Source organism: Pristiophorus japonicus, chromosome 12, assembly GCF_044704955.1.
Source record: "Pristiophorus japonicus isolate sPriJap1 chromosome 12, sPriJap1.hap1, whole genome shotgun sequence".
In the NCBI taxonomy this organism is placed as follows: Eukaryota; Metazoa; Chordata; class Chondrichthyes; family Pristiophoridae; genus Pristiophorus; species Pristiophorus japonicus.
In genome coordinates, this window is record NC_091988.1 from 107,098,706 (window position 1) to 107,122,472 (window position 23,767).

Consider the following 23,767-nt stretch of genomic DNA (forward strand, 5'->3'; position numbering starts at 1 on the left):
GGGGAGACGTATTAATACTGAACACTGATGACCAGTGCTGTGTGCACTGTGACTTACCCTTTGTCCCATTCTGTCCTAGGAACATCGGATCGCATTGCGCTTGTTCTTACTGAAGTGTTTTGGAGCTATGTGTAACTTGGACGCAGCCATCATCTCTACATTGGCAAACTCTGTGCTGCCAATGGAACTGGCACGAGACATGCAATCTGACACCAAAGGTAAGCAAGAGTGCCAGGAAATCTACAGACCTGTGACTAAAAAGAGTGTTTAAAATGAAGCACATGGCTTTGAACAGATTTTATATTAATAATTTGGAGGAGTTGGAGTTGATGGTGACTTAATACAGTAATTGAACTGATAAAGCTAATATAACCAGGTATTAAAATATGTAACATTGTGATTCTCAGACCCCCCCCCCTCCCCCTTACAGCGTATGACTGCGCTAAACAGCCACTGTTGCAAGTTGTAAAACATATATTGGGTTCATCCAAATCTCTCCATTATTGGATGTTAAACTCCGAGACTGAAAGATCTCCAAAGGGTCTCTCAGCCCCTCCTCAACTTCCACCAGAGCTGCCTCATGTGAAGGCCCAGTTTGGCATCAGTTGGTTTTGAGTTTGCAACTGCTGCAGTGTGTTACAGGGTGCATTGCTTTTAATTTGGAATGCCAACTTAGTGACAGCCAGCCCTGAGATGGGTACCTGTGGGAACACCAGTGCTACAGACCATGATGGACTGTGCCCTCACTGCACAGCCTATATTTTGTTTATGTTTATGTATTGACAATGAGAAAGGTCATCAGGTCCATACATGTCACTGCCATATACCAAATTTGCCTTTATCTTCAATACCTGGATCTAGTCTCCTCTAAGTCTTCTCTCCAGTGAGTATGAACTCGACATTAAGTCTGTCTTCACAGCTCAGTGCTCTCTGCCCAGTTATAGTCCTTGTTGCCCCTCTCTGCATCTTTACCAGAGTCACAACATGCTTCTGAGGTGAGTAAACAATGTACTCCAAATGTGGTTTCACCAATCATCATCTAGGGCCCCAAATACTCCTTCCAGGCGGAACAGCAATTTATTTGTACTCCTTTCAACTTAGTATACTGTATTCGCTGCTCATGATGTGGTGGTCTCTACATTGGGGGGACCAAGCATAGGTTGGGTGACAGCTTTGCTGAACACCTCCGTTCAGTCCGCAATTGTGACCCTGAGCTTCTGGTTGCCTGTCACTTTAATTCTCCACTGCATTCCCACTCTGACCTCTCCGTCCTTGGACTCCTGCACTGTTCCAGTGAAGCTCAACGCAAGCTCAAGGAATGGCACCTCATCTTTATTTAGGCCCTTTACAGCCTTCTAGACTCGACATAGAGTTCAACAATTTCAGAGCGTAACCTCTGCCCATCTTTGGCTCCCTTTCCATCCCCACCCTCACCCCCCATCTTAAGTTTTTTTTTCTTCCTTTTTTTTTTCTCTTTTTGTCTATAATGGCAGCTGTAATGGTAATTACTACGCCATTCACACCCTATCCAGATTAACCTTTTTCTGACTTCTGTCATTACCATTTCAATTTGGCTATCATCGCTTTTGTCTCTCTAATCTCTCCTGCCTTCCACCCTATCACAGACCTTCCCTTTTGTTCTTTCTTCCCCTCACCTTTCAGTGCTTAAGAATATGCTCTTTTCGAACATTCATCAGTTCTGACAAAGGATCGTTGACCCAAAACATTAACTTTGTTTCTCTCTCCACAGATGCTGCCTGACCTGCTGAGATTTCCAGCATTCTCTGTTTTTATTTCAGATTCCAGCATCCGCAGTATTTTGCTTTTGTATTAGTGGTTTCACCAAAGTCTTATATCCCTGTTTGAGTGAGCTGATATATCATGAATAGTCTGGGCAATATAGCCCAGTGCATTGTTTCCCTTGTCTGCGGCCACCTCCTCCTGTTTTGAAACTGTGAGGGAGTGGTCTTTCCCCGACATGCACTCCTGTTGTTTTCCATACCATTATGTGCATCTACAAGTATAACTTCTCACTTATCAGTATCTCGAACTCACTTCCCCAGTCTAGTTGCAGTCTATTACTTGCTCCTGATGTGCCTTCCGTAGGGCCAGATGTTTCTTTGCACTTTTCCTCTGTTGTTGATCCCAAGCCCACAGGGATAAAGCACTGTGTATATTCTACATACAGGGATAAAGCACTGTGTATATTCTACATACAGGGATAAAGCACTGTGTATATTCTACATACATGAATAAAGCACTGTGTATATTCTACATACAGGGATAAAGCACTGTGTATATTCTACATACAGGAATAAAGCACTGTGTATATTCTACATACAAGAATAAAGCACTGTGTATATTCTACATACAGGAATAAAGCAGTGTGTATATTCTACATACAGGAATAAAGCACTGTGTATATTATATATACAGGGATAAAGCACTGTATATTATATATACAGGGATAAAGCACTGTATATTCTACATACAGGAATAAAGCACTGTATATTCTACATGCAGGGATAAAGCACAGTATATTCTACATACAGGGATAAAGCACTGTGTATATTCATACAGGGATAAAGCACTGTATATTATATATACAGGAATAAAGCACTGTGTATATTATACATACAGGGATAAAGCACTGTATATTCTACATACAGGGATAAAGCACTGTGTATATTCATACAGATATAAAGCACTGTATATTATATATACAGGGATAAAGCACTGTATATTATACATATAGGGATAAAGCACTGTGTATATTCTACATACAGGAATAAAGCACTATGTATATTATACTGCAAATATAACGCCCCTATTTAAAAAAGGAGGCAGACAAAAAGCAGGAAACTATAGACCAGTTAGTCTAACATCTGTGGTTGGTAAGATGGTGGAGTCCATTATTAAAGAAGCAGTAGCAGAACATTTGGAAAAGCAAAATTCGGTCAGGCAGAGTCAGCATGGATTTATGAAGGGGTTGTCATATTTGACAAATTTGCTGGAATTCTTTGAGGATGTAACAAACAAGATGGATAAAGGGGAACCAGTGGATGTGGTGTATTTGGACTTCTAGAAGGCATTTGACAAGGTGCCACATAAAAGGTTACTACACAAGATAAAAGTTCACGGGGTTGGGGTAATATATTAGCATGGATAGAGGATTGGCTAACTAACAGAGAACAGAGAGTCGGGATAAATGGGTCATTCTCTGGTTGGCAACCAGTAACTAGTGGGGTGCCGCAGGGATCAGTGCTGGGACCCCAACTATTTACAATATATATTAATGACTTGGAAGAAGGGACCGAGTGTAACGTAGCCAAGTTTGCTGATGATACAAAGATGGGAGGAAAAGCAATGTGCGAGGCGGATACAAAAAATCTGCAAAAGGACATCGACAGGCTAAGTGAGTGGGTAAAAATTTGGCAGATGGAGTATAATGTTGGAAAGTGTGAGGTCATGCACTTTGGCAGAAAAAAAATCAAACAGCAAGTTATTATTTAAATGAAGAAAGATTGCAAAGTGCCACAGTACAGCGGGACCTGGCGGTACTTCTGCATGAAACACAAAAGGATAGTATGCAGGTATAGCAAGTGATCAGGAAGGCCAATAGTCAACAGTATCTTGGCCTTTATTGCAAAGGGAATGGAGTATAAAAGCAGGGGAGTCTTGCTCCAGCCATACAAGGTATTAGTGAGGCCACATCTGGAATACTGCGTGCAGTTTTGGTTTCCATATTTACGAAAGGGTATACTTGCTTTGGAGGCAGTTCAAAGAAGGTTCACTAGGTTGATTTCGGGATGAGGAGTTTGACTTATGAGGAAAGGTTGAGTAGGTTGGGCCTCATTGGAATTCTGAAGAATGAGAGGTGATCTTATCGAAGCGTATAAGATTATGAGGGGGTTTGACCAGGTGGATGCAGAGAGGATGTTTCCACTGATTGGGGAGACTAGAGGGCATGATCTTAGAATAAGGGCCTACCCATTTAAAACCGAGATGAGGAGAAATTTCTTCTGAGGGTTGTAAATCTGGAATTTGCTGCCTCAGAGAGCTGTGGAAGCTGGAACATTGAATAAATTTAAGACAGGAATAGACAGTTTGTTAAACGATAAGGGGATAAGGGGTTATGGGGAACGGGCAGGGAAGTGGAGCTGAGTCCATGATCGGATCAGCCATGATCGTATTAAATGGCGGAGCAGGCTCGAGGGGCCATATGGCCTACTCCTGTTCCTATTTCTTATGTTCTTATACATACATGGTAAAGCACTGTGTATAATATACATATAGGGATAAAGCATTGTGTGTACACAATGTAACTACAGATGAGATGCTTTAATGTGTTAATAATTACATGGAAATTTTCCTTGAATAGTCTTGTCGGAGTGAGTTTGAAAATACGGATTTGTTAAATAGACAGTCATTGTTGCCACTTTTTGATGAGCCCAGCCTGGGCCAGGGCGGTAGTGAGGATCAGTGTAAACCCCATGCTGGCTGGCTGATGGTTTACATCTCAGACTCAGCAGCACCTGATTCCTAATGTATATTAATTGATGTTGGTCCAGAACAGACTGCAGTATTTCATTGTATTTTGTTCTCTCCTAGAACACCAGAAGTTGTGTTACTCTGCACTGTTGCTCACCATGGTGTTTTCCATGGGGGAACCATTGCCCTATCATCATTACGGTATGTATAAACCTGCAGACCATGCGCCACTTTGGTGTACTGATTGACGAAAGTGTGAGCCCAAACCTTAAACATGCAATTGTTTTAAAATGATTTTATTCGGTTTTGTCACACTGCTCATTATAACTTCCTTCCCAATGGAGCAAGCAATAAAGCTGTTTCCCAACAAGATGAAGGAAGTGAACCTGTGGAGTCATGTTATAATAATTGTACTGTAAGATTTTCTTGCTCAGTTTTGTGCTGTATTTTTCCCTTCAGGGGTACTGCCTGTTCCCTCGAGAATGGTTTCATAGGTGTAAGCAGCTCGGGCACTTTGTGCAGGTGGCCAACCTTCATGCATCACCCCAGACAGTGTGCATCACGCAACTCCCACACTGTCCACTGGGAGCAGTAGCTAGCTGAGAGCAGCAATTACCTGGCTGACTTTGTTTTCTTCCTGTCTAGCCAGGGTCTCTGGCCAGTCTTAACATCCCTATAACCATCCCTGCTGAGATCAGCTCACTTAGTAGACTCTGTATTGAATGTGGTACATTCTCAGATTAGCTACACACTGCCGTCCAGCTGGGTCCCTCTGCAGCCCTGAAACACATGTATGTAATTTTTCTGTGGTGACCTGACCAAAGCTAACCAGTGTTCCAGCTGATGTTCACCCAGTGTATTGTGAGCCCCAGTAAACTTCAGATTCCAGTATTGTGGATTGATGTTCCAGCATTCCGTTAGCTGTTTAAATGTTTGGCTGCGATGTCTGGATGGTGAAAGTTTATTCTCCTCCCTTTCTAATCATTTCTTTGTATCTACACTCATAGAATAGTTATTCAGCCCGTCGAGCCCGTGTCAGCTCTCTGCAAGAGCACCTCAGCTAGTCCCATTCTCCTGCCCTTTTCCCATAGCGCTGCAATTTTTTTTTCAGCTTAACCAACTCTCTTTTGAAAGCAGTGATTGAGTCTGCCCCCACCACTTTTTCAGGCTGTGCATTCCAGATCCTAACCACTCGCTGTGTAAAAAAGTTTTTTCTTATGTCGCCTTTGGTTCTTTTACCATTCATCTTAAATTATTTTAAGACTTATCTTCTTTCGTGTGGTGGTATCAAAATTATCAATATCTAAGTCATTTATCCAGACCAAAGCTTCCGGTGTAACAGCGTAGATATCTTGTAGGATGCCTGCAAATTCCCTCTGAGGGCAGTGCTCAATGACGTGCTCCAGGGTCTGATTAGGAGCTCCACAGTCACATGACGGGGATGCTTTAATCTCCCACCTATGGAGAAGGTGGCAGCAATTACCATGACTGGTTCTGAGGCGGCTGAAGGTTGTCCACTGTTTGCGAGAAAGGTTTGATGCTACAGGTTGTACTGTGGGGTCCTCTATAAGGAATCCATTTGGTGTGTTACAGTTCTTACAAACATTTCGCCATTGGTCATCAAGACTGAGGGGCGATCACTGAAGGGCTTCGGCGATGGTCCAAAATGGCCGCCTAGATTTGAGATGGGCTGGTGCGTTCGTTAAGGCCCATCACCACCTTCTCAAGGGCAACTAGTGATAGACAGTGAATATCGGCCCACATCTTGAGATTAAAAATAAACATCCCACACAATGGTGAGACACTATGGAGTATTGCCAGAGGAATGAGGAAAGATGGAGAAGACTAGGCCTATATTCTCTTAGGTTTAGAAGAATGAGAGGTGATCTCATTGTAACATACAACATTCTTAACAGGACTTGACAGGTTAGATGCAGGCAGGATATTTCCTCTGGCTGTGGTGTCTAGAACCAGGGGTCACAGTCTCAGAATAAGGGGTTGGCCATTTAGGACTGAGATGAGGAGAAATTTCTTCACTCAGAGGGTGGTTAATCTTTGGAATTCTCTCTACCCCAGAGGGCTGTGGACGCTCAGTCGTTGAGTATGTTCAAGACTGAGATCGATGGATTTTTGGATATTAAGGGAATCGAGGGATATGGGATAGTGCAGGAAAATGGAGTTGAGGTAGAAGATCAGCTATGATATTGAATGGAGGAGCAGGCACGAGGGGCCAATTAGCCTACTGCTCCTAATTCTTAAGTTCTTATGCATGTCAAAGCCTCGGCTAAAGCCCCAATTCCAATTGGGGAGGAAAGGGAAATTGTGCCACTTGCCATACGTTTGAAGAAACCATAAATTGGAAAAGCTGGAGCACTGAACTGTAGAGTAGTGAAAATGTGGGACTTCAACTATCCTAATATAGACTGGGATAGTAATAGTGTAAAGGGCAGAGAGGGGGAAGGATTCCTGAAATGTGTTCAGGAGAACTTCCTGGATCAGTATATTTCCGGCCCAACGAGGAAGGAGGCATTGCTGGATCTGTTTCTGGGGAATGAGATAACTCAAGTGGAGCAAGTGTTAGCAGGGGAACATTTAGGGAACAGCATAGTGTTATAAGTTTTAGATTAGCTATGGAAAATGACAGGAAGCAATCTAGAGTAAAAATACTTAATTGGAGGAAGGCCAATTTCAGTGGGTTGAGAACAGATCTGGCCCAGGTAAATTGGAATCAAGGATTGGCAGACAAAACTGTAATTGAACACTGGGCTGCCTTTAAAGAGGAGATGGTTCGGTACAGTCGAGGTACATTCCCACGAGGGGGAAAGGTAAGGCAACCAAAGTCAGAGCTCACTGGATGACAAAAGAAATCGAGAGCAAGATGAAACAGAAAAAGGGGGTATGTGACAGACATCAGGTTGAGAATACAAGTGAGAACCAGGCTGAATATAGAAAGTTCAGAGGGGTAGTGCAAAAGAAAACAAGAGGGACAAAGAGAGTGTATGAGAATGGATTGGCAGCTAACATAAAAGTAATCCAAAAGTTTTCTATAGGCATGTAAATAGTAAACGGATAGTAAGAGTGGGGCCAATTAGGAACCAAAATGGAGACCAACACATGGAGCAGAGGGCATGGCTGAAGTACTAAATGAATATTTTGCATCTGTCTTTACCAAGTAAGAAGATACTGCCAAAGTCATAGTGAAGGAGGAGGTGGTGGGATAAAAATTGATAAGGAGGAGGTACTAGAAAGGCTGGCTGTACATAAAGTACATAAGTCACCAGGATCGGATGGGATGCATCCTAAGATGCTCAGGGAAGTAAAGGTGGAAATTGTGAAAGTATTGGCCATAATCTTCCAATCCTCCTTCGATACAGGAGTGGTGCTAGAGGACTGGAGAATTGCAAATGTTACACCCTTGTTCAAAAAAGGGTGTAAAGATAAACCCAGCAACTACAGGCCAGTTAGTTTAACATCAGTAGTGGGGAAGCTTTTAGAAATAATAATCTGGGACAAAATTAACAGTCACTTGGACAAGTGTGGATTAATTAAGGAAAATCAGCATGGATTTGTTAAAGGCAAATTGTGTTTAACTAATTTGATTGAGTTTTTGAAGAGCCCAATGCAGTGTACATGGACTTTCATAAGGCATTTGATAACATGCCACATAACAGGCTTGCCAGCAAAGTTGAACCCCATGGAATAAAAGGAACAGTGGCAGCATGGATACAAAATTGGCTAAATGACAGGAAACAGAGTAGTGGTGAACAGTTGTTTTTTGGACTAGAGGAAGGTGGTCGGTACTAGGACCGCTGCTTTTCTTGATATAAATGACTTGGACTTGGGTGTACAGGGCACAATTTCAAAATTTGCAGATGACACAAAACTTGGATGTATAGTGAACGCTGAGAAGGATAATGATAGACTTCAAGAGGACATAGACAGGCTGGTGGAATGGATGGACACGTGGCAGATAAAATTTAACGCAGAAAAGTGCGAAGTGATACATTTTGGTAGGAAGAACGAGGAGAGGAGATATAAACTAAAGGGTACAATCCTAAAGGGGGTGCACGAACAGGCACCTGGGGGGGCATATGTAAACACATCGTTGTAGGTGGCAGGACAGGTTGACAAAGCCGTTAAAAAAAAACGTTCAGGATCCTGAGCTTCATAAATAGAGGCATAGAGTACAAAATCAAGGAAGTTATGATGAACCTTTCTAAAACACTGGTTCGACCTCAACTGGAGTACTGTGTCCAATTCTTAGGGAGGGTGCAGAAAAGATTTACAAGAATGGTTCTAAGGATGAGGGACTTCTGATACTTATTTAGACTGGAGAAGCTGGGGTTATTCTCCTTAGAGCAGAGAAGGTTGAGAGGAGATTTGATAGAGGTATTCAAAATCATGAGAGCTCTAGACAAAGTAGATAGAGAGAAACTGTTCCCAATGGTGGAAGGGTCGAGAACCAGGGGATACAGATTTAAGGTGATTGGCAAAAGAACCAAAGGCAACATGAGGAGAAAGTTTTTTATGCGGAGAGTGGTTAGGATCTGGAATGCACTGCTTGAGGGTGGTGGAGGCAGATTCAATCATGGCTTTCAAAAGGGAATTGGATAAACACCTGAAGGGTAAAATTGTGCACGGCTGCATAGAAAGAGCAGGGGAGTGGGACTTGCAGAGAGCCAGCACAGGCTTGATGGGCCGAATGGCCTCATTCTGTGCTGTAACCATTTTATGCTGGAGACTGGCTGAACCACCACCTCGTGTTCATGAATTCCTTGGAGCAGTCCCCTGATGACAACACATCAGCCTCATGCATATTCCTCACCTGTGAAGCAGATGATGTGTTGCTGCTTTTTGGGAGGGAAGGAAGTATTTAGTATCATCTGAGTCAGAGATTCATAGAACTTACAGCACAAAACAAGGCCATTCAGCTCATCAAGCTATGCCCATCCTAGTTCTTCAACTGATGCTTTCTACACTAATGTTATAGTCTCTGCTTCTGTATCCTCTTGGCTGTATGTGAAAACATTTCTTCACACATCCCCTTTGTTTTTCTGGTGATAATTCTCAATCCATACACCCTTGTTACCATTTCTCCAATCAGTGGAAACAATCCATTTTCTTACCATCTCTACTGTAAGGGGGTGGTCCCGGGGGTCAGGTTCTCCTCTGACCTCCTTGAACGATTCGAATCGCTCCCACTCCCTTGGGTTCTAGACTCTGGATTTATTTGGGGGGTGTGATAAAGTGCAAAGGACAACTGGTTAGACAAGAAACCCTACGCTGTCAAACTTATAATCATTCTAATAAAGAACAATATCTTACACATTCAAAGGGGGTTACAGTAAAAATTACACCTCCAACCTCCCAATATCTAATCCTAGCTAGGTTAGACTCCAGGGCAGGCAGGGACTATGCTTACCAATCCTTTCTGGTCAGTTAGCGGTAGTTCGCAATTTCGGGGTTCTTTGAATTCTGTAGGTTCTGCTTGCCGTACCCCGAACATCGGAGAAGACTTCTTACTGCGCAATCTTCAGTTGGGTTGAGTCCACTGATGCGGTAAGGCGCGTTTTGGATCTATGGGGTAAGTACCCGGTTTCCTTCATTGGAAGTAGGTTCAAAGTCTCTTTAGGTAATGTTTTCACCTGTTGGTAGTCAGGATCTAGATTGTAGAGTGGAAATTTTCGATTCTTCGGTTTCTTCTTTGTGGAGTTTCGTTTCGAAATTGGCCGATCGCGGTGATTTTTCGGTGGTACCATGTTGGCTGTGGTCGGTTGCTGCCGCGATGATGGTGATCTTCCTTCCTTTTGGACTTCAGGACTTCAAGGCTGGAGAAGTTAGTTTACAACTGTCGCGTTGGTTTCTCTCCCTTCTGATGACATAGGCACAGTATGGCACATGCGTAGTATGGCACCTGGCGTAGTATGGCATACATTCTGTTAAAACAGGGGGTCAGTTATACGGTTTAAGTTGTCCTAATCTTTGCGCCAAATCAGTCCAGAATTCTTTGTTTAAATTTGGTGGGCTTGTCATTTCTTTGTAATATTTTGGCGGGCTCGTTAAAAGTTAATATATTTTGTGTGGGTTGCTCTTCTAAATCTGTTTTTTGATGGAGATATTAGCTGGTAATCGCAATGTCCTTTTGTGCTTGGTTTTTGCATACAGGCTGTAGTGGGCCCTTTGTTCTTATTCATGCTGAAGATGGCTTTTCTCGGTTCAGTTCGATGGCTGGCCGTCTGAGTTATTGCTGTAATGTTAATGTTTCTTGAGAAGGGTTTTCGAGTATCCAGACAAGTTAATTTGGTCTCAACATCAAGACAGTTCCAATAATCAAGTGGGCTTCTTTAGTTCCTAAAGGCCCGCCCACAGACTTGAATTTGTTTTGTAAAAGTCCAAAATTCGATTAAAGTTCGTAGTTTCTTCCATAAGCACTTTAGGCTTTCAAACTTTCCAGTAGATAGTCCCAAATTACATTTCCTTTCCAATGAGCCCAAACACTGTGGTGGGGGGATGTGAATTTTGACCTTTCACTACACCTCATATAATTTTGAAAACATCTATAAGATCTCCCATAACTCTCTCGTTCAGCGAAAGAGCCCAAATTTTCAGCAATTCTTAAATATTATAACCTAATGTCTCTGATATTCTCATGAACATTCACTGAACTCTGTCTCTATAATGGGATGCACGGAATTACACACACTACTCCAACTGCAGCCTTCCCATGTTTTGTACAAACTCATCACTTGTTATATTCAATCCCCGTCTATAACATCCAAGATCCCACTTACCTTTTTTTAATGTTCCTGTCTGCACCCCCCCCCCCTTAAGAATCAGTGTCTCTTCACTCCCATATCTCAGTTCTCCACTCAAGATTTTTGTTTAGGGTTTACTTCCGTCCATTGTTAATTTTCCAAAAATATACGGCCTTCCATTTCTTTGCATTGACCTGTATCTGCCACCCATGTACCCACTCTGCACTGAGGGAAGTAAGGGCACAGAATATATGCTGGGTGGGGTAGTTTCAATGTCCATCACTAAGAGTGGCTCAGTAATACCATCACTGACTGATCTGGTCAAGTACTGAAGGACACATTGCCTGACTGCGGCAGTACCAGTTGGTGAGGGAACTTAACACAAGGAAGTCATTTACTTGGCCTTGACCTCCCCAACCTACCTGTCGCTGTCGCAGACACATCTGTCTATAACAGCTTTGGTAAAAGTGACCACAGCACAGGCCTTATGAAGATATAGTGTTGTCTCCATCGTGAAGACATCTTCCATCGTATAGTGTGACACTACCACTGTGCTAAGGACAGATCTAACAGTCCAAAACTGGGCATCCATGAGATGCTGTGGGCAGAATCTTTAACATCGTGGCTTAGCACATCATTCACTTCTCCATCACCATGATGTCAGGAGACCAACCCTGGTTTGATGCAGCCTGTGTGGCAGGAGCAGTACCAGGCATACCTTACAATGAAATACAAACTTAGTGAAGCTGCCACACAGCTAAACAGCTGATGCAACAGGAAAGTTATAGAAAGAGCTAAGCAATCCCACAATCAATAGATCAGAGCAAAGTTCTGTAGACCTACCACATCCAATCGAGGATAGCGGTGGATAGCCAGGCAACTAACAGGAGGAGGATCAGTGAACATTCCCATCCTCAAACGTAGCAGAGCCTAACATCTGAGTGGAAGAGACAAGACTGAAGTGTTTGCAAGTTCCTTTAACTAATAATGTAAAGTAGATGATCCTACTTAGTCTCTTCCTGAGGTCCCCACCATCACAAATATCAGTGTCCAACCAATTCAGTTCCTCCTCACAGCATTAAGAACTGGCTACGTGCATTGGACACAGGAAAGGCTATAGGCCCTGACAACATCCCAGCTATAGTGCTGAACACCTGTGCATCAGAACTAACTGCTCCCTTAGCCAAAATGTTCCAGTCCAGCTATGACACTGGTATCTACCTGAGAATGTGGAAGATTGCTCAGGCACATCCTATCCACTAAAAACTGAATGAATCTAGCCCACCCACTATGAGTCTCCACTGTCCAAAGTATGATAACTGAGCAAATAATCAATTGCAATGGTGGACTGGATTAGTGTGCAAGCTGAAAACCAATTCTGGGAATCATCCAACTTTATTTTATTTGCACCATGTTTCTTTTTTATTTGCCAAATGGAATGTAGTGTTCATGGTGAGATCTGCACCCCTTGAAACAGTATTGGGGTTACTAGGTTAACATTCATACTCAGTTATATTTAATGCAAGAGAAGAGCTTATTGGGCAACAGCTAACCTAGATGTGTGGGGGAAGGGAGAGACCAAAGTCTCATGGGGAGCATATACAAGAACATGATAATGGAAGTGACCAGGACATGCCCAAGAATCTAGCACTATGCGATATCACATTAGCCAGGCAATAAAAGGAGGCAGATTTTTTTTTTTTACTCCAGTCTTGCCATCGTTTTTATAGTATGACATTCCGGCAGTTGGGAAAAGCATGTCAGCACTTATTTGCTGGAATTAATTTTACTGCCTTCCATCTGTTAAAGTGATCCAGCTTCGTTACTAGTGACCCTTTGGACACACCCCTAATGAATCTCCGCGCAAAGGATCTGAAAAATAGATCAGTGGAGTATTTCACAAAGTGCAACTGTCTGGGGCTGGCTGACTGCCAAGCACAATCTGCAGTTTGGTTCAATCAGTATTGGGCGCTGGTGTTTCCCTGAGGCCAAAGGTTGTCCTTCCTCTCAAATCCTCACTGTCTTGGTAAACAGCAGTATGAAGAAGAAAGATAAACTGGTAGGATTATCTTCATTCTTTGAGTCTTAAGCATCCTCAATATAACAGGAACTCTACCTATTATCTCCTCCGATCCAAATGCTTTTCAAGGAGGCCCTTTCATTAGGTCTTCTGTCCTTTCCACCAACTGAGGTAAAAAAAAATAAAACCTGTGTCAGTCAAAGTTATTTGCACTTTTATTGGGTGCGCAAGAGAAAGGGTTAAAGGATAATGCCATGACATCATATTACAACATTTGAAGAAGCGTCATTTCTGTTGCCTTTCCCCTCCTCATCTGACCCATGATCTTTGGAGTCCAGATATGTGGAGGATACCTTGGAATGCAGAATGATGACCCAAGTAGTCTGCTTTCTGCTGAAATTTTACATTGATGATAAATTACTGGCCTTGAGTACTTACAACAGGCTACCCCTGCCCCCCCCCTCCCCCCTCCCTCCTTTCCCTCCTGGCACATCGTGCCCATTACACCAGTGTGATATTTGCATTTCAATGCTTGTAACCTGATAGTGTCTCACAGTAACACAGTTTGAGAGCTCTTGTGATATTTGGCACCTGCAGCTGGTTGACACTTCCTAAACTCGTTCCTTAGGACCCTGAACTGACCTAAGAGCGTGACACCAGGGCATCATCCAGAGAGTGATGAACCTGTGGAATTCGCTACCACAGAAAGTTGTTGAGGCCAATTCACTAAATATATTCAAAACGGAGTTATATATAGTCCTTACTACTAGGGGGATCAAGGGGTATGGCGAGAAAGCAGGAATGGGGTACTGAAGTTGCATGTTCAGCCATGAACTCATTGAATGGTGGTGCAGGCTCGAAGGGCCGAATGGCCTACTGGGCACCTATTTTCTATGTTTCTATCCCATCTGTAAGCGAGTGTGCATGACCTCAGGTAGCTGCATTGGGAGGGCAATGTCTCCTTCAGCCATTATCCTTTTTAACAGCAGCGCGGATCTTTTGATGTATTTATCTTGTTTTGTAGAATATGACAAAAATAAACTTTAAGGCCTCATTTTGTGTTTGCAGAACATTTGAATTCAGACTTTATTCAATTTCTTCTGGATGTGATTGAGGATGGGCTGTTGTCTGATTCCACTGAACAACTTCCAGACTTGTTTACGAATGTGCTGCTCTCTTTCAATCTTCACATGCTCGGTAAGTTACTCTCAGACATTTCACAGGCAGACAGGCAGATTTTCCCCTTTGGTGTCTAGCCCTAAGAGCTTGGCAGGACACAAGTTCCAGCATAAGCTGCCCACAACTTAGTATCCAGCAAGAGCTCTTGATCACAGATACTGTGGAGCAAACTTTGCCCCAGTGTGGATGATTGGAGTTCCAATCAGCTTTCTTTGGAGTGATGGGATAAAGGCTTATGACTTCAGGGCATTGTCAGGTGAGGTTCTGAATCAGTAATCACAGGCAAGAGATTCTACTGAGAACGGTGAGTTAGTTGAGGCTATTTTGTTGGTATTCCCAGAGACCAATTTCAGAAAGGCATCGGTAAAGTGCAATAATTCGGACTTCCACAACAGGTTTAGACCATTTTACCCTCCAGCAGCTTGCACATTTTAGCTGCCAAACCAGACTCAACTCTCTGTTAACAATTTGCCACTTTCCCTCCATCTGGTTCTTGTTTTACCATTCATCATTCATTTTATTATCCTTCCCCCCCCTCCCCAAACCCAGCTAGTCACATCACCCCTTCCCCCCGCCCTCCTGACAACTCTTCCCCCTCCACTCCCAAATTTTCGATTACTCCACCCGCACTCTCCGACACTACTCTCCCCACCCCCACCCCGCACACTCCCGACTGCTCCCCTTTCTCCACCCTCCCGACTCCTTGCCTACACCCAGCCTCCCAAGTGCTTCCCTCCCACCACTCCTCTGCCCCTCTCCCACCCTCCTGACTCCTCCCCCCATCCTCCCAACTATTTAATGGAAAGGCATACTAACTTTGGGGGCAAAAACAAGAAGGCAGAATATTATCTGAATGGCAGCAAATTGGGAAAAGGGGAGGCGCAACGAGACCTGGGTGTCATGGTTCATCCGTCACTGAAAGTGGGCATGCAGGTACAGCAGGCGATGAAGAAGGCAAATGGTATGTTGGCCTTCATAGCTAGGGAATTTGAATACAGGAGCAGGGAGGTCTTACTGCAGTTGTACAGGGCCTTAGTGAGGCCTCACCTGGAATATTGTGTTCAGTTTTGGTCTCCTAGTCTGAGGAAGGACATTCTTGCTATTGAGGGAGTGCAGCGAAGGTTCACCAGACTGATTCCAGGGATGGCTGGACTGTCATGAGGAGAGACTGGATCAACTGGGCCTTTATTCACTGGAGTTTAGAAGAATGAGAGGGGATCTCATAGAAACGTATAAGATTTTGACGGGACTGGACAGATTAGATGCGGGAAGAATGTTCCCGATGTTGGGGAAGTCCAGAACCAGGGGACATAGTCTAAGGATAAGGGGTAGGCCATTCAGGACTGAGATGAGGAGAAACTTCTTCACTGAGAGTTGTTAACCTACGGAATTCCCTGCCGCATAGAGTTGTTGATGCCAGTTCATTGGATATATTCAAGAGGGAGTTAGATATGGCCCTTACGGCTAAGGGGACCAAGGGGTATGGAGAGAAAGCAGGGAAGGGGTACTGAGGGAATGATCAGCCATGATCTTATTGAATGGTGGTGCAGGCTCGAAGGGCCAAATGGCCTAGTCCTGCACCTATTTTCTATGTTTCTATGTAACTAAGGGTTAAATGGTGTGAGAGTGAGGTGGGCATTGGGTCGGGCCTGTTATACAGATTGATTGTTGCTAGTTTGATATAAAATCCTGTAATGGTCCAACTCAGTTTTAAACAATGTAAATTGGGATATTTTCATTTTGTTTTGAAACCTGAAAGTTACATTAGGCTGGTGTAGTGCTGCTGGGACCCCCCCTGAAATAATAAACCCCAAAACATGACTGGAATAAGGCGGCACAGTTTAATCAAGGTGAAGGAAGAACTGTGATCAGAATGCAGTATGCGGTGTGTCAGTGCACAGCCTGATATCAGATTTCAAACCGAAATAAGTAAAACATTTATTCATTTAAAGATGTTGATTACTGGTATATGATTTGATCAATTAATGAAACCAATGTTGAGCCCAGAGCATTTTTACATCGGCACTTGGATATTATGAGTTACAGCAAAATGTAAAGCCCTTAGCATTGATTCCCATTGTTTTTTTTATTGGAGTGACAATCTAATGCTGTGTTTCTTATTAAATTTAGCAGTGAGCTCCAATTTGTATTGGTGCTTTTATAGAAATGTATTCATCTGCTTTACTGCACCAAACATTGAACAGCTCAGAGCCAGCATATTAATTCTTTCAGAACCACAGCAGGATTTACACACTTGAATCAATTCTATTTATTCAACTTCCATTTATAATGGGACATTCTCCACCATGCACTCAGGAAATAGCCTGGAGCAAGATGGTCGGCCTCCTCCCTCCCACCTTGCAGGTCAGCAGACCTTCCTCCCATGGCCCCCAATCTTGGGTCCACACATACCTTCTGTTTCTTCAGTATATGTTCTGTGTCACGCTTTGTGTCACCTCTATCCTATAATGCCTGCTTATAGAAACATAGAAATTTACAGTGTAGAAGGAGGCCATTCCGGCCCATCGTGTCCGCGCCGGCCGACAAAGAGCCACATGGCTCTCAGTCAGCAGCCCTGAACATTACATATAAACCAATGAACAATGAACAATGGCGGACAGGTAAAGAGCATCCGGCTCAACCGGTCCGCCCCACACAACTGCGATACCCCATGCATCACAGCATTTTACACTCCACCTCACCCGGAGCCATGCAATCTCCTGGGAGAGGTAAAAAAAACAGATAAAAACCCAGGCCAATTGGGGAAAGAAAATCTGGGAAAATTCCTCTCCGACCCATTCAGGCGATCGAAACTAGTCCAGTAGATCACTCTGGCCATATTAGATTCCCTGAAGTACTTACCATCGTGTCTGCGCCAACCAACAAGAAGTTATCCAGTCTAATCCCACTTACCAGCTCTAGGTCTGTAACCCTGCAGGTCACGGCACTTCAAGTGCCCCCATCCAAGCACCTTTTAAATGTGGTGAGGGATTCTGCCTCCACCACCCTTCCAGGCAGTGAGTTCCAGATCCCCACAACCCTCTGCGTGAAGAAGCCCCCCCTCAAATCCCCTCTAAACATTCCACCAACCACCCTAAACCTTATGCCCCCTCGTAATTGACTTCTCCACCAATGGAAATAGACCCTTACTATCCACTATATCCAGGCCCCTCAAAATTTTATACACCTCAATGAGGTCTCCCCTCAGCCTCCTCTGTTCCAAGGAGAACAAACCCAGCCTATCCAATCTGTCCTTATAGCTAAGATTCTCCATTCCAGGCAGCATCCTCGTAAATCTCCTCTGCACCCTCTCCAGTGCAATCACGTCCTTCCTATAATACGGCGACCAGAACTGCATAATACTAGCTGTGGCCTAACCAGTGTATTATACAATTTAAGCATAACCCCCCCCCGCTCTTTTATTCTATGCCTTGGCCTATAAAGGCAAGCATTCCGCATGGCCTCTTAACCACCTTATCCACCTGGCCTGCTACTTTCAGGGATCTGTGGACAAGCACTCCAAGGTCCCTTTGTTTATCTATACTCCTAAGTGGTATAATGTGTATACCCTTTCCTTATTAGCCCTCCCCAATTGCATTACTCACACTTCTCTGAATTAAATTCCATTTGCCACTGTTCTGCCCACCTGACCAGTACATTGATATCCTCCTGCAGTCCATGACTTTCCTCTTCATTATCAACCACACAGCCAATTTTAGTGTTATCTGCAAACTTCTTGATCATACCCCCTATATTCAATTCCAGTTACGCAAACATCCATCAATCATTACCCTTTGCTTCCTATCTCTAAGTCAATTTTGGATCCAACTTGCCACTTTGCTCTGGATCCCATGGGCTTTTACCTTTATGACCAGTCTGCCATGTGGGACCTTATCAAAAGCTTTGCTAAAGTCCATATACACTACCTCATATGCACTACCCTCATCGACCCTCCTGGTTAGCTCCTCGAAAAATTCAATCAAGTTAGTCAAACACGATCTTCCCTTAACAAATCCATACTGACTGTCCCTGATTAATCCTTGCCTTTCTAAATGTAGATTTATCCTGTTCTTCAGGACTTTTTCCAATAATTTTCCCACCACTGAGGTTAGGCTGACAGGCCTGTAATTACTTGGCCTATCCCTTTCTCTCTTCTTAAACAGGGGTACTACATTAGCAGTCCTCCAGTGCCATGCCTGAATCCAAAGAGGACTGGAAAATGATCGTCGAGGCCTCTGCTATTTCCTCTTTTGCTTCGCTCAACAGCCTGGGATACATTTCATCTGGGCCAGGGGACTTATCTACTTTCAAATATGCTAAACTCCTTAATATTTCCTCTTTCACTATGTTTATTTGATCCAGAATATCACACTCCTCCTCGGTAGCAGTATCTGCATTGCCCCTTTCCTTTGTCAAAACAGACACAAAGTATTCATTAAGAAGTATACCCACATCTTCCACCTCCACACACAGATTACCCTCGTGGTCTCTCATAGGCCCTACCCTTTCTTGAGTTATCCTCTTGATCTTAATATATTTATAGAGCATCTTTGGGTTTTCCTTGCTCAATCAGTTGGCGGATGCACTGTTTTATGACACATAGGGTGTTTATGTAGTGGATAACATCAGAGCCACTCATTTACAACTAGTTAATAAGTCAAATAACATTTTTATTAAATGGTTAGCAATTTTTTATGGGAATAACAACACTGACCTATAACAATGTCCTGCCATGCCACTAGGTGGTGCCGTTATAGTTTCCCACAACTCATTCACTTCTGGGGAGAAAATAATTGCCATTTCAGCTAAGCTGGAATTTCAAATATTCAGAATATGGTTTTAAATGTTTTTTTCTTTAAAAAAAAAATTATTGCATAGTACACAATAACTTGATTATAATTATCCAAACTATAATCATGTTATTGTGTATGATTGTGTATTTTAATATCTTCATTACATAGAAACATAGAAAATAGGTGCAGGAGTAGGCCATTCGGCCCTTTGAGCCTGCACCACCATTCAATAAGATCATGGCTGATCATTCCCTCAGTATCCCTTTCCTGCTTTCTCCTCATACCCCTTGATCCCTTTAGCTGTAAGGGCCACATCTAACTCCATTTTGAATATATCTAACAACTTTCTGTGGTAGAGAATTCCACATGCTCACAATTCTCTGAGTGAAGAAGTTTCTCCTAATCCCGATCCTAAATGGCCTACCCCTTATCCTGAGTCTGTGACCCCTGGTTCTGTACTTCCCCAACATCGGGAACATTCTTCCTGCATCTAACCTGTCTAATCCCATCAGAATTTTATATATTTCTATGAGATCCCCTCTCATTCTTCTAAACTCCAGTGAATATAAGCCTAGTTGATCCAGACTTTCTTCAGTCCTGCCATCCCAGGAATCAGTTTGGTGAATCTTTGCTGCACTCGCTCAATAGCAAGAATGTTCTTCCTCAGATTAGGAGACCAAAACTGTACACAATATTCAAGGTCTGGTCTCACCATGGCCCTGTACAACTGCAGTAAGACCTCCCTGCTCATATACTCAAATCCCCTCGCTATGAAGGCCAGCATGCCATTTGCTTTCTTTACTGCCTGCTGTACCTGTATACCAACTTTCAATGACTGATGTACCATGACACCCAGGTCTTGTTGCACCTCCCCTTTTACTAATCTGTCACCATTCAGATAGTAATCTGCCTTCCTGTTTTTGCCACCAAAGTGGATAACCTCATACTTAGCCACATTATACTGCATCTGCCATGCATTTGCCCACTCACTTAACCTGTCCAAGTCCCAATGCAGCCCCCTAGCGTCCTCCCGCAATGACTTTTATTTGAAGGTCTCAACCGCTCCCAAAGGCCTGGGCTTGGATTTTGATAGACTTGCCTTGACCTATGATTCTGTTAGATGAAGTTAGATTGTGCACTCTGAGCATGTGCAGTACACCTAATTTCCCAGAATGCACCAGTACCATTTTGTCAGCTGAACTAGTGAAACATCTTCAACCTCCAGTTTCTATTCAGTTTTTCAGACTTAATTGAAGAAAAGCTAGAGGTAAAATAGGTTGTTTTTTTTAAACCACAAGTCTGTGTGTGTGCGCATGTGTGTATGTGAAATGAGACAGACTATTGATTACACACCTGTTGTAGTTTTTCTTTCTATAAACTTCAAGAATCATTTCAAACAGATGAAGTATCTTTTCTTATCTTAAGTTGGATTTCCCTGCAAATAAAAATATAATTTAATTTTCAAAGGAGACTGTAAGCATCTAATCTCTGTTTTTCATTAAATTAGAAACTATAAATGTTCTAAATGCTAGCAACTGTCAGACAAGTGTCTTTCCACATCTTAATTTGAGCACTTTTTCAAATGAAAAACAGTGTTGAACTTTGAAAGCAAACAGAAGCTCTGATTATCACCTGTTTTAATGATAATTAGTAATTAGAATGTCTACAAGCGCTGAGTCAATGTGGAGCCCCAAATGTAAATGGGGCTGCAGTTAACTTGGACTGAACCAGTCCAATCCTGTATCCTCTTGTAAATTCGATGATGGAGTGAAAGGAGCTGCTCTTTGTGTTGCCTGTGGATTGTGCTAACAAAACATTTACTGCTTACAGTGCCATCCAGCAACGTCATTATGAAAACACTGATTAAACGGGAGAACGTGAAGGTGTTCACAGAGAAATTATTGCTGCTGTTAAATCGAGCAGGTGAGGATCAAATCTGGAGCTGTTATTTTCTTTTCATTCGATCTGTGTATGACCAGTATTCCTCCTGCAGCTATTCCAAGTCATGCTGTGTCTGTAGCGGTGTGGGATTGCTGTTCTGGTGTGAATAAGTACAAGTTACAAAATTGGATTTAAAGCTGAGTCCATCATTGGAGGCAAGAGCTTGTTCTATTGCTGTAGCCCTGCCAGCTCCTGGTGTAAGCAGCAGCACAGAAAATCACAGGGTGGGTGAGGGGAGGGAGTGTGGGTGAGGGGGTGAGTTACTCTGGGGTATGGGTGAGGGAGTGGGCTACTCTGGGGGTTGGGTGGGGGTGTGGATAAGGGGATGGGGTACTCTGGGTGGGTGGGTGGGTAAGGGGGTGGTTTACTCTGGGGGGGGGATGGGTGGGGTACTCTGGGGGGGGGGGTGAGAGGTGATGGGTACTATGGGGGGGGGTGAGGTGGTGGGGTACTCTGGGGGGGTATGTGTGAGAGGGTGGTGTACTTGTGGGGAAGTGGTGAGTGGGGTACTTGGTGGCAAGGGGTAAGGGAGTTGGGTACTCCTGGGGGGGGGCTGGGTCTCTGGGTGGGGAGGTGGGGGAGGGTGTGGGGTACTGTGGGGGAGGGTGTGGGGTACTATGGGGGAGGGGTACTCTCGGGGTAGAGCAATGGGTGTTGGGCAGGTGAGGGGTACACATTTAGCCTAATCCCAGGCATGGATTTAATTGCCCTTTACTACGCTCTGAGCAGTGCCTGAGTGACTCTCGTGCTACAGTGACCAGAACTGCAGCTAGTATTCCAGCTGCGGCTGGACCAGCAAACACACAATCACGTGCTGTGTTTTGTGCTGTATCCCCATGGTTACACAGCCTAGGCTCTGTGTCTGCAGTGACTTGCTGCACCGTGTACTAATGGAGTCAGTGGTCAATGCATCAGTTCCCCAAGTTTCCCTCCAGTATTATATCCTGTAGAATAAAACCATGTTCCCGAGGGACATCACTAGTTACCTACTTCTATGCCAATCCAGGTCCATTTATAACCACCCTTTGCTTCCTCTACTTAAGCCAATTTTCAGTCCATTTCAGATTTCAGAACTCCACCTGTTCCATGCCTTCTAACCCCATAGACAAATCTTCTGTGAAACTGTGTCAAAACCTCGTTAGAAATCTAAATAAGCATTTTGACTGAGGAGCATTTACCAAGCTACTAAGAGATAGAATGATACAGCACAGAAGGCTATTCGGCCCATGTGCCTGTGCCAACTCTTTGAAAGAGCTATCCAATTAGTCCTGCTCTTCCCCCATAGCCCTTCAGTATTTATCCAATTGCCTTTTGAAAGTTACTATTGAATCAGCTTCCACCTCCCTTTCAGGCAGTGCATTCCAGATCACAACTCGCTGCGTAAAAAAAAATCTCCTCATCTCTCTGGTTCTTTGGCCAATTATCTGTCCTCTGGTTAGCGACCGTCCTGCCGGTGGAAACAGTTTCTCCCTATTTACTCCTTAAAAACTCTTCAACATTTTGAACACCTCTACCAAATCTTGTCTGCTCTAAGGAGAACAACCCAGTTTCTCCAGTCTCTCCACGTAACTGGAGTCCCTCATCCCTGGTACCGTTCTAGTAAATCTCCTATGCACCCTCTCTAAGGCCGTAAATTTCTTCCTAAAGTACGGTGCCCAGAATTGGCCACAATGCTCGAGCTGAGGTCTGAAGTTTTAGCATAAATGCCTTGCTTTTGTACTTTATGGCACTATTTTTAAAGCCAAGGATCCCGTATACTTTTTCTAACAGGCTTATCAACTTGTACTGCCACCTTAAAAGATTTTAATACATACATGTATTAATCTCTGTTCCTGCACCCTCTTTAAAATTGTACCATTTAGTTTATATTGTATCTCCTCATTTTGACACCAAAGCTGAGCCGTGAATGGCTGTGCCGCAGGTTGTGATCCTAGTTGACTGCCACTAATATCCTCTCGGAGGAAAACGAGCAACACGATGGTTGTTGACTTCCTCAAAGACCTAGCACCCCTTTAATTTATGGGAGAGGAATAGCCCACTGCAGCTGATGAATCAGTACTCCTCCAAATTGAACACCACTTGGAAGAAGCACTGAGAGTAGCAAGGGCACAGCATGTTCTCTGGATGAGTGGGGGCCTTTAATGTCCATCATCAAGAGTGGTTCAGTTTTACCCCTACTGACTCAGCTGGCCAATGACTGAAGGACATAGCTGCCAGACTGGGACTGCAGCAGGTGGTGAGAGAACCAACATGAGGGAAAAACCTACTTGACCTCATCCTCACCAATCCACCTGTCACAGATGCATCTGTCCATGACTGCATTGGTAGCAGTGACCACCGTACAGCCATTGTGCAGACGATGTCCTGTCTTCATATTGAGGACAGCCTCCATCATGTTGTGTGGCACTAGCACCATGCTAAATGGGATAGATTCAGAACAGATCTAGCAGCTCAATACTGGGCACCCATGATGCGCTGTGTGCCATCAGCAGCAGCAGAATTGTATTCCACCACAATCTAACCTCATGGCCCGGCATATCCCTCACTCTACCATTACCATCAAGCCAGGGCTCCAACCCTGGTTCAAT

General features: G+C 43.7%; 1 protein-coding gene across 3 annotated transcripts in view; it reads left to right on the plus strand.

Annotated features, from left to right (window-relative positions):
- The window catches only part of nckipsd (NCK interacting protein with SH3 domain), a 280,231-nt gene that overhangs the window by 242,094 nt on the left and 14,370 nt on the right, over positions 1-23,767 (plus strand). For all 3 annotated transcript variants that reach the window (XM_070895841.1, XM_070895842.1, XM_070895843.1), the window contains exons 8-11: positions 80-218; positions 4,612-4,692; positions 14,335-14,463; positions 21,069-21,161. In XM_070895841.1, the coding sequence (XP_070751942.1) occupies positions 80-218; positions 4,612-4,692; positions 14,335-14,463; positions 21,069-21,161 (442 nt within the window). The remainder of the gene's footprint in view (positions 1-79; positions 219-4,611; positions 4,693-14,334; positions 14,464-21,068; positions 21,162-23,767) is intronic.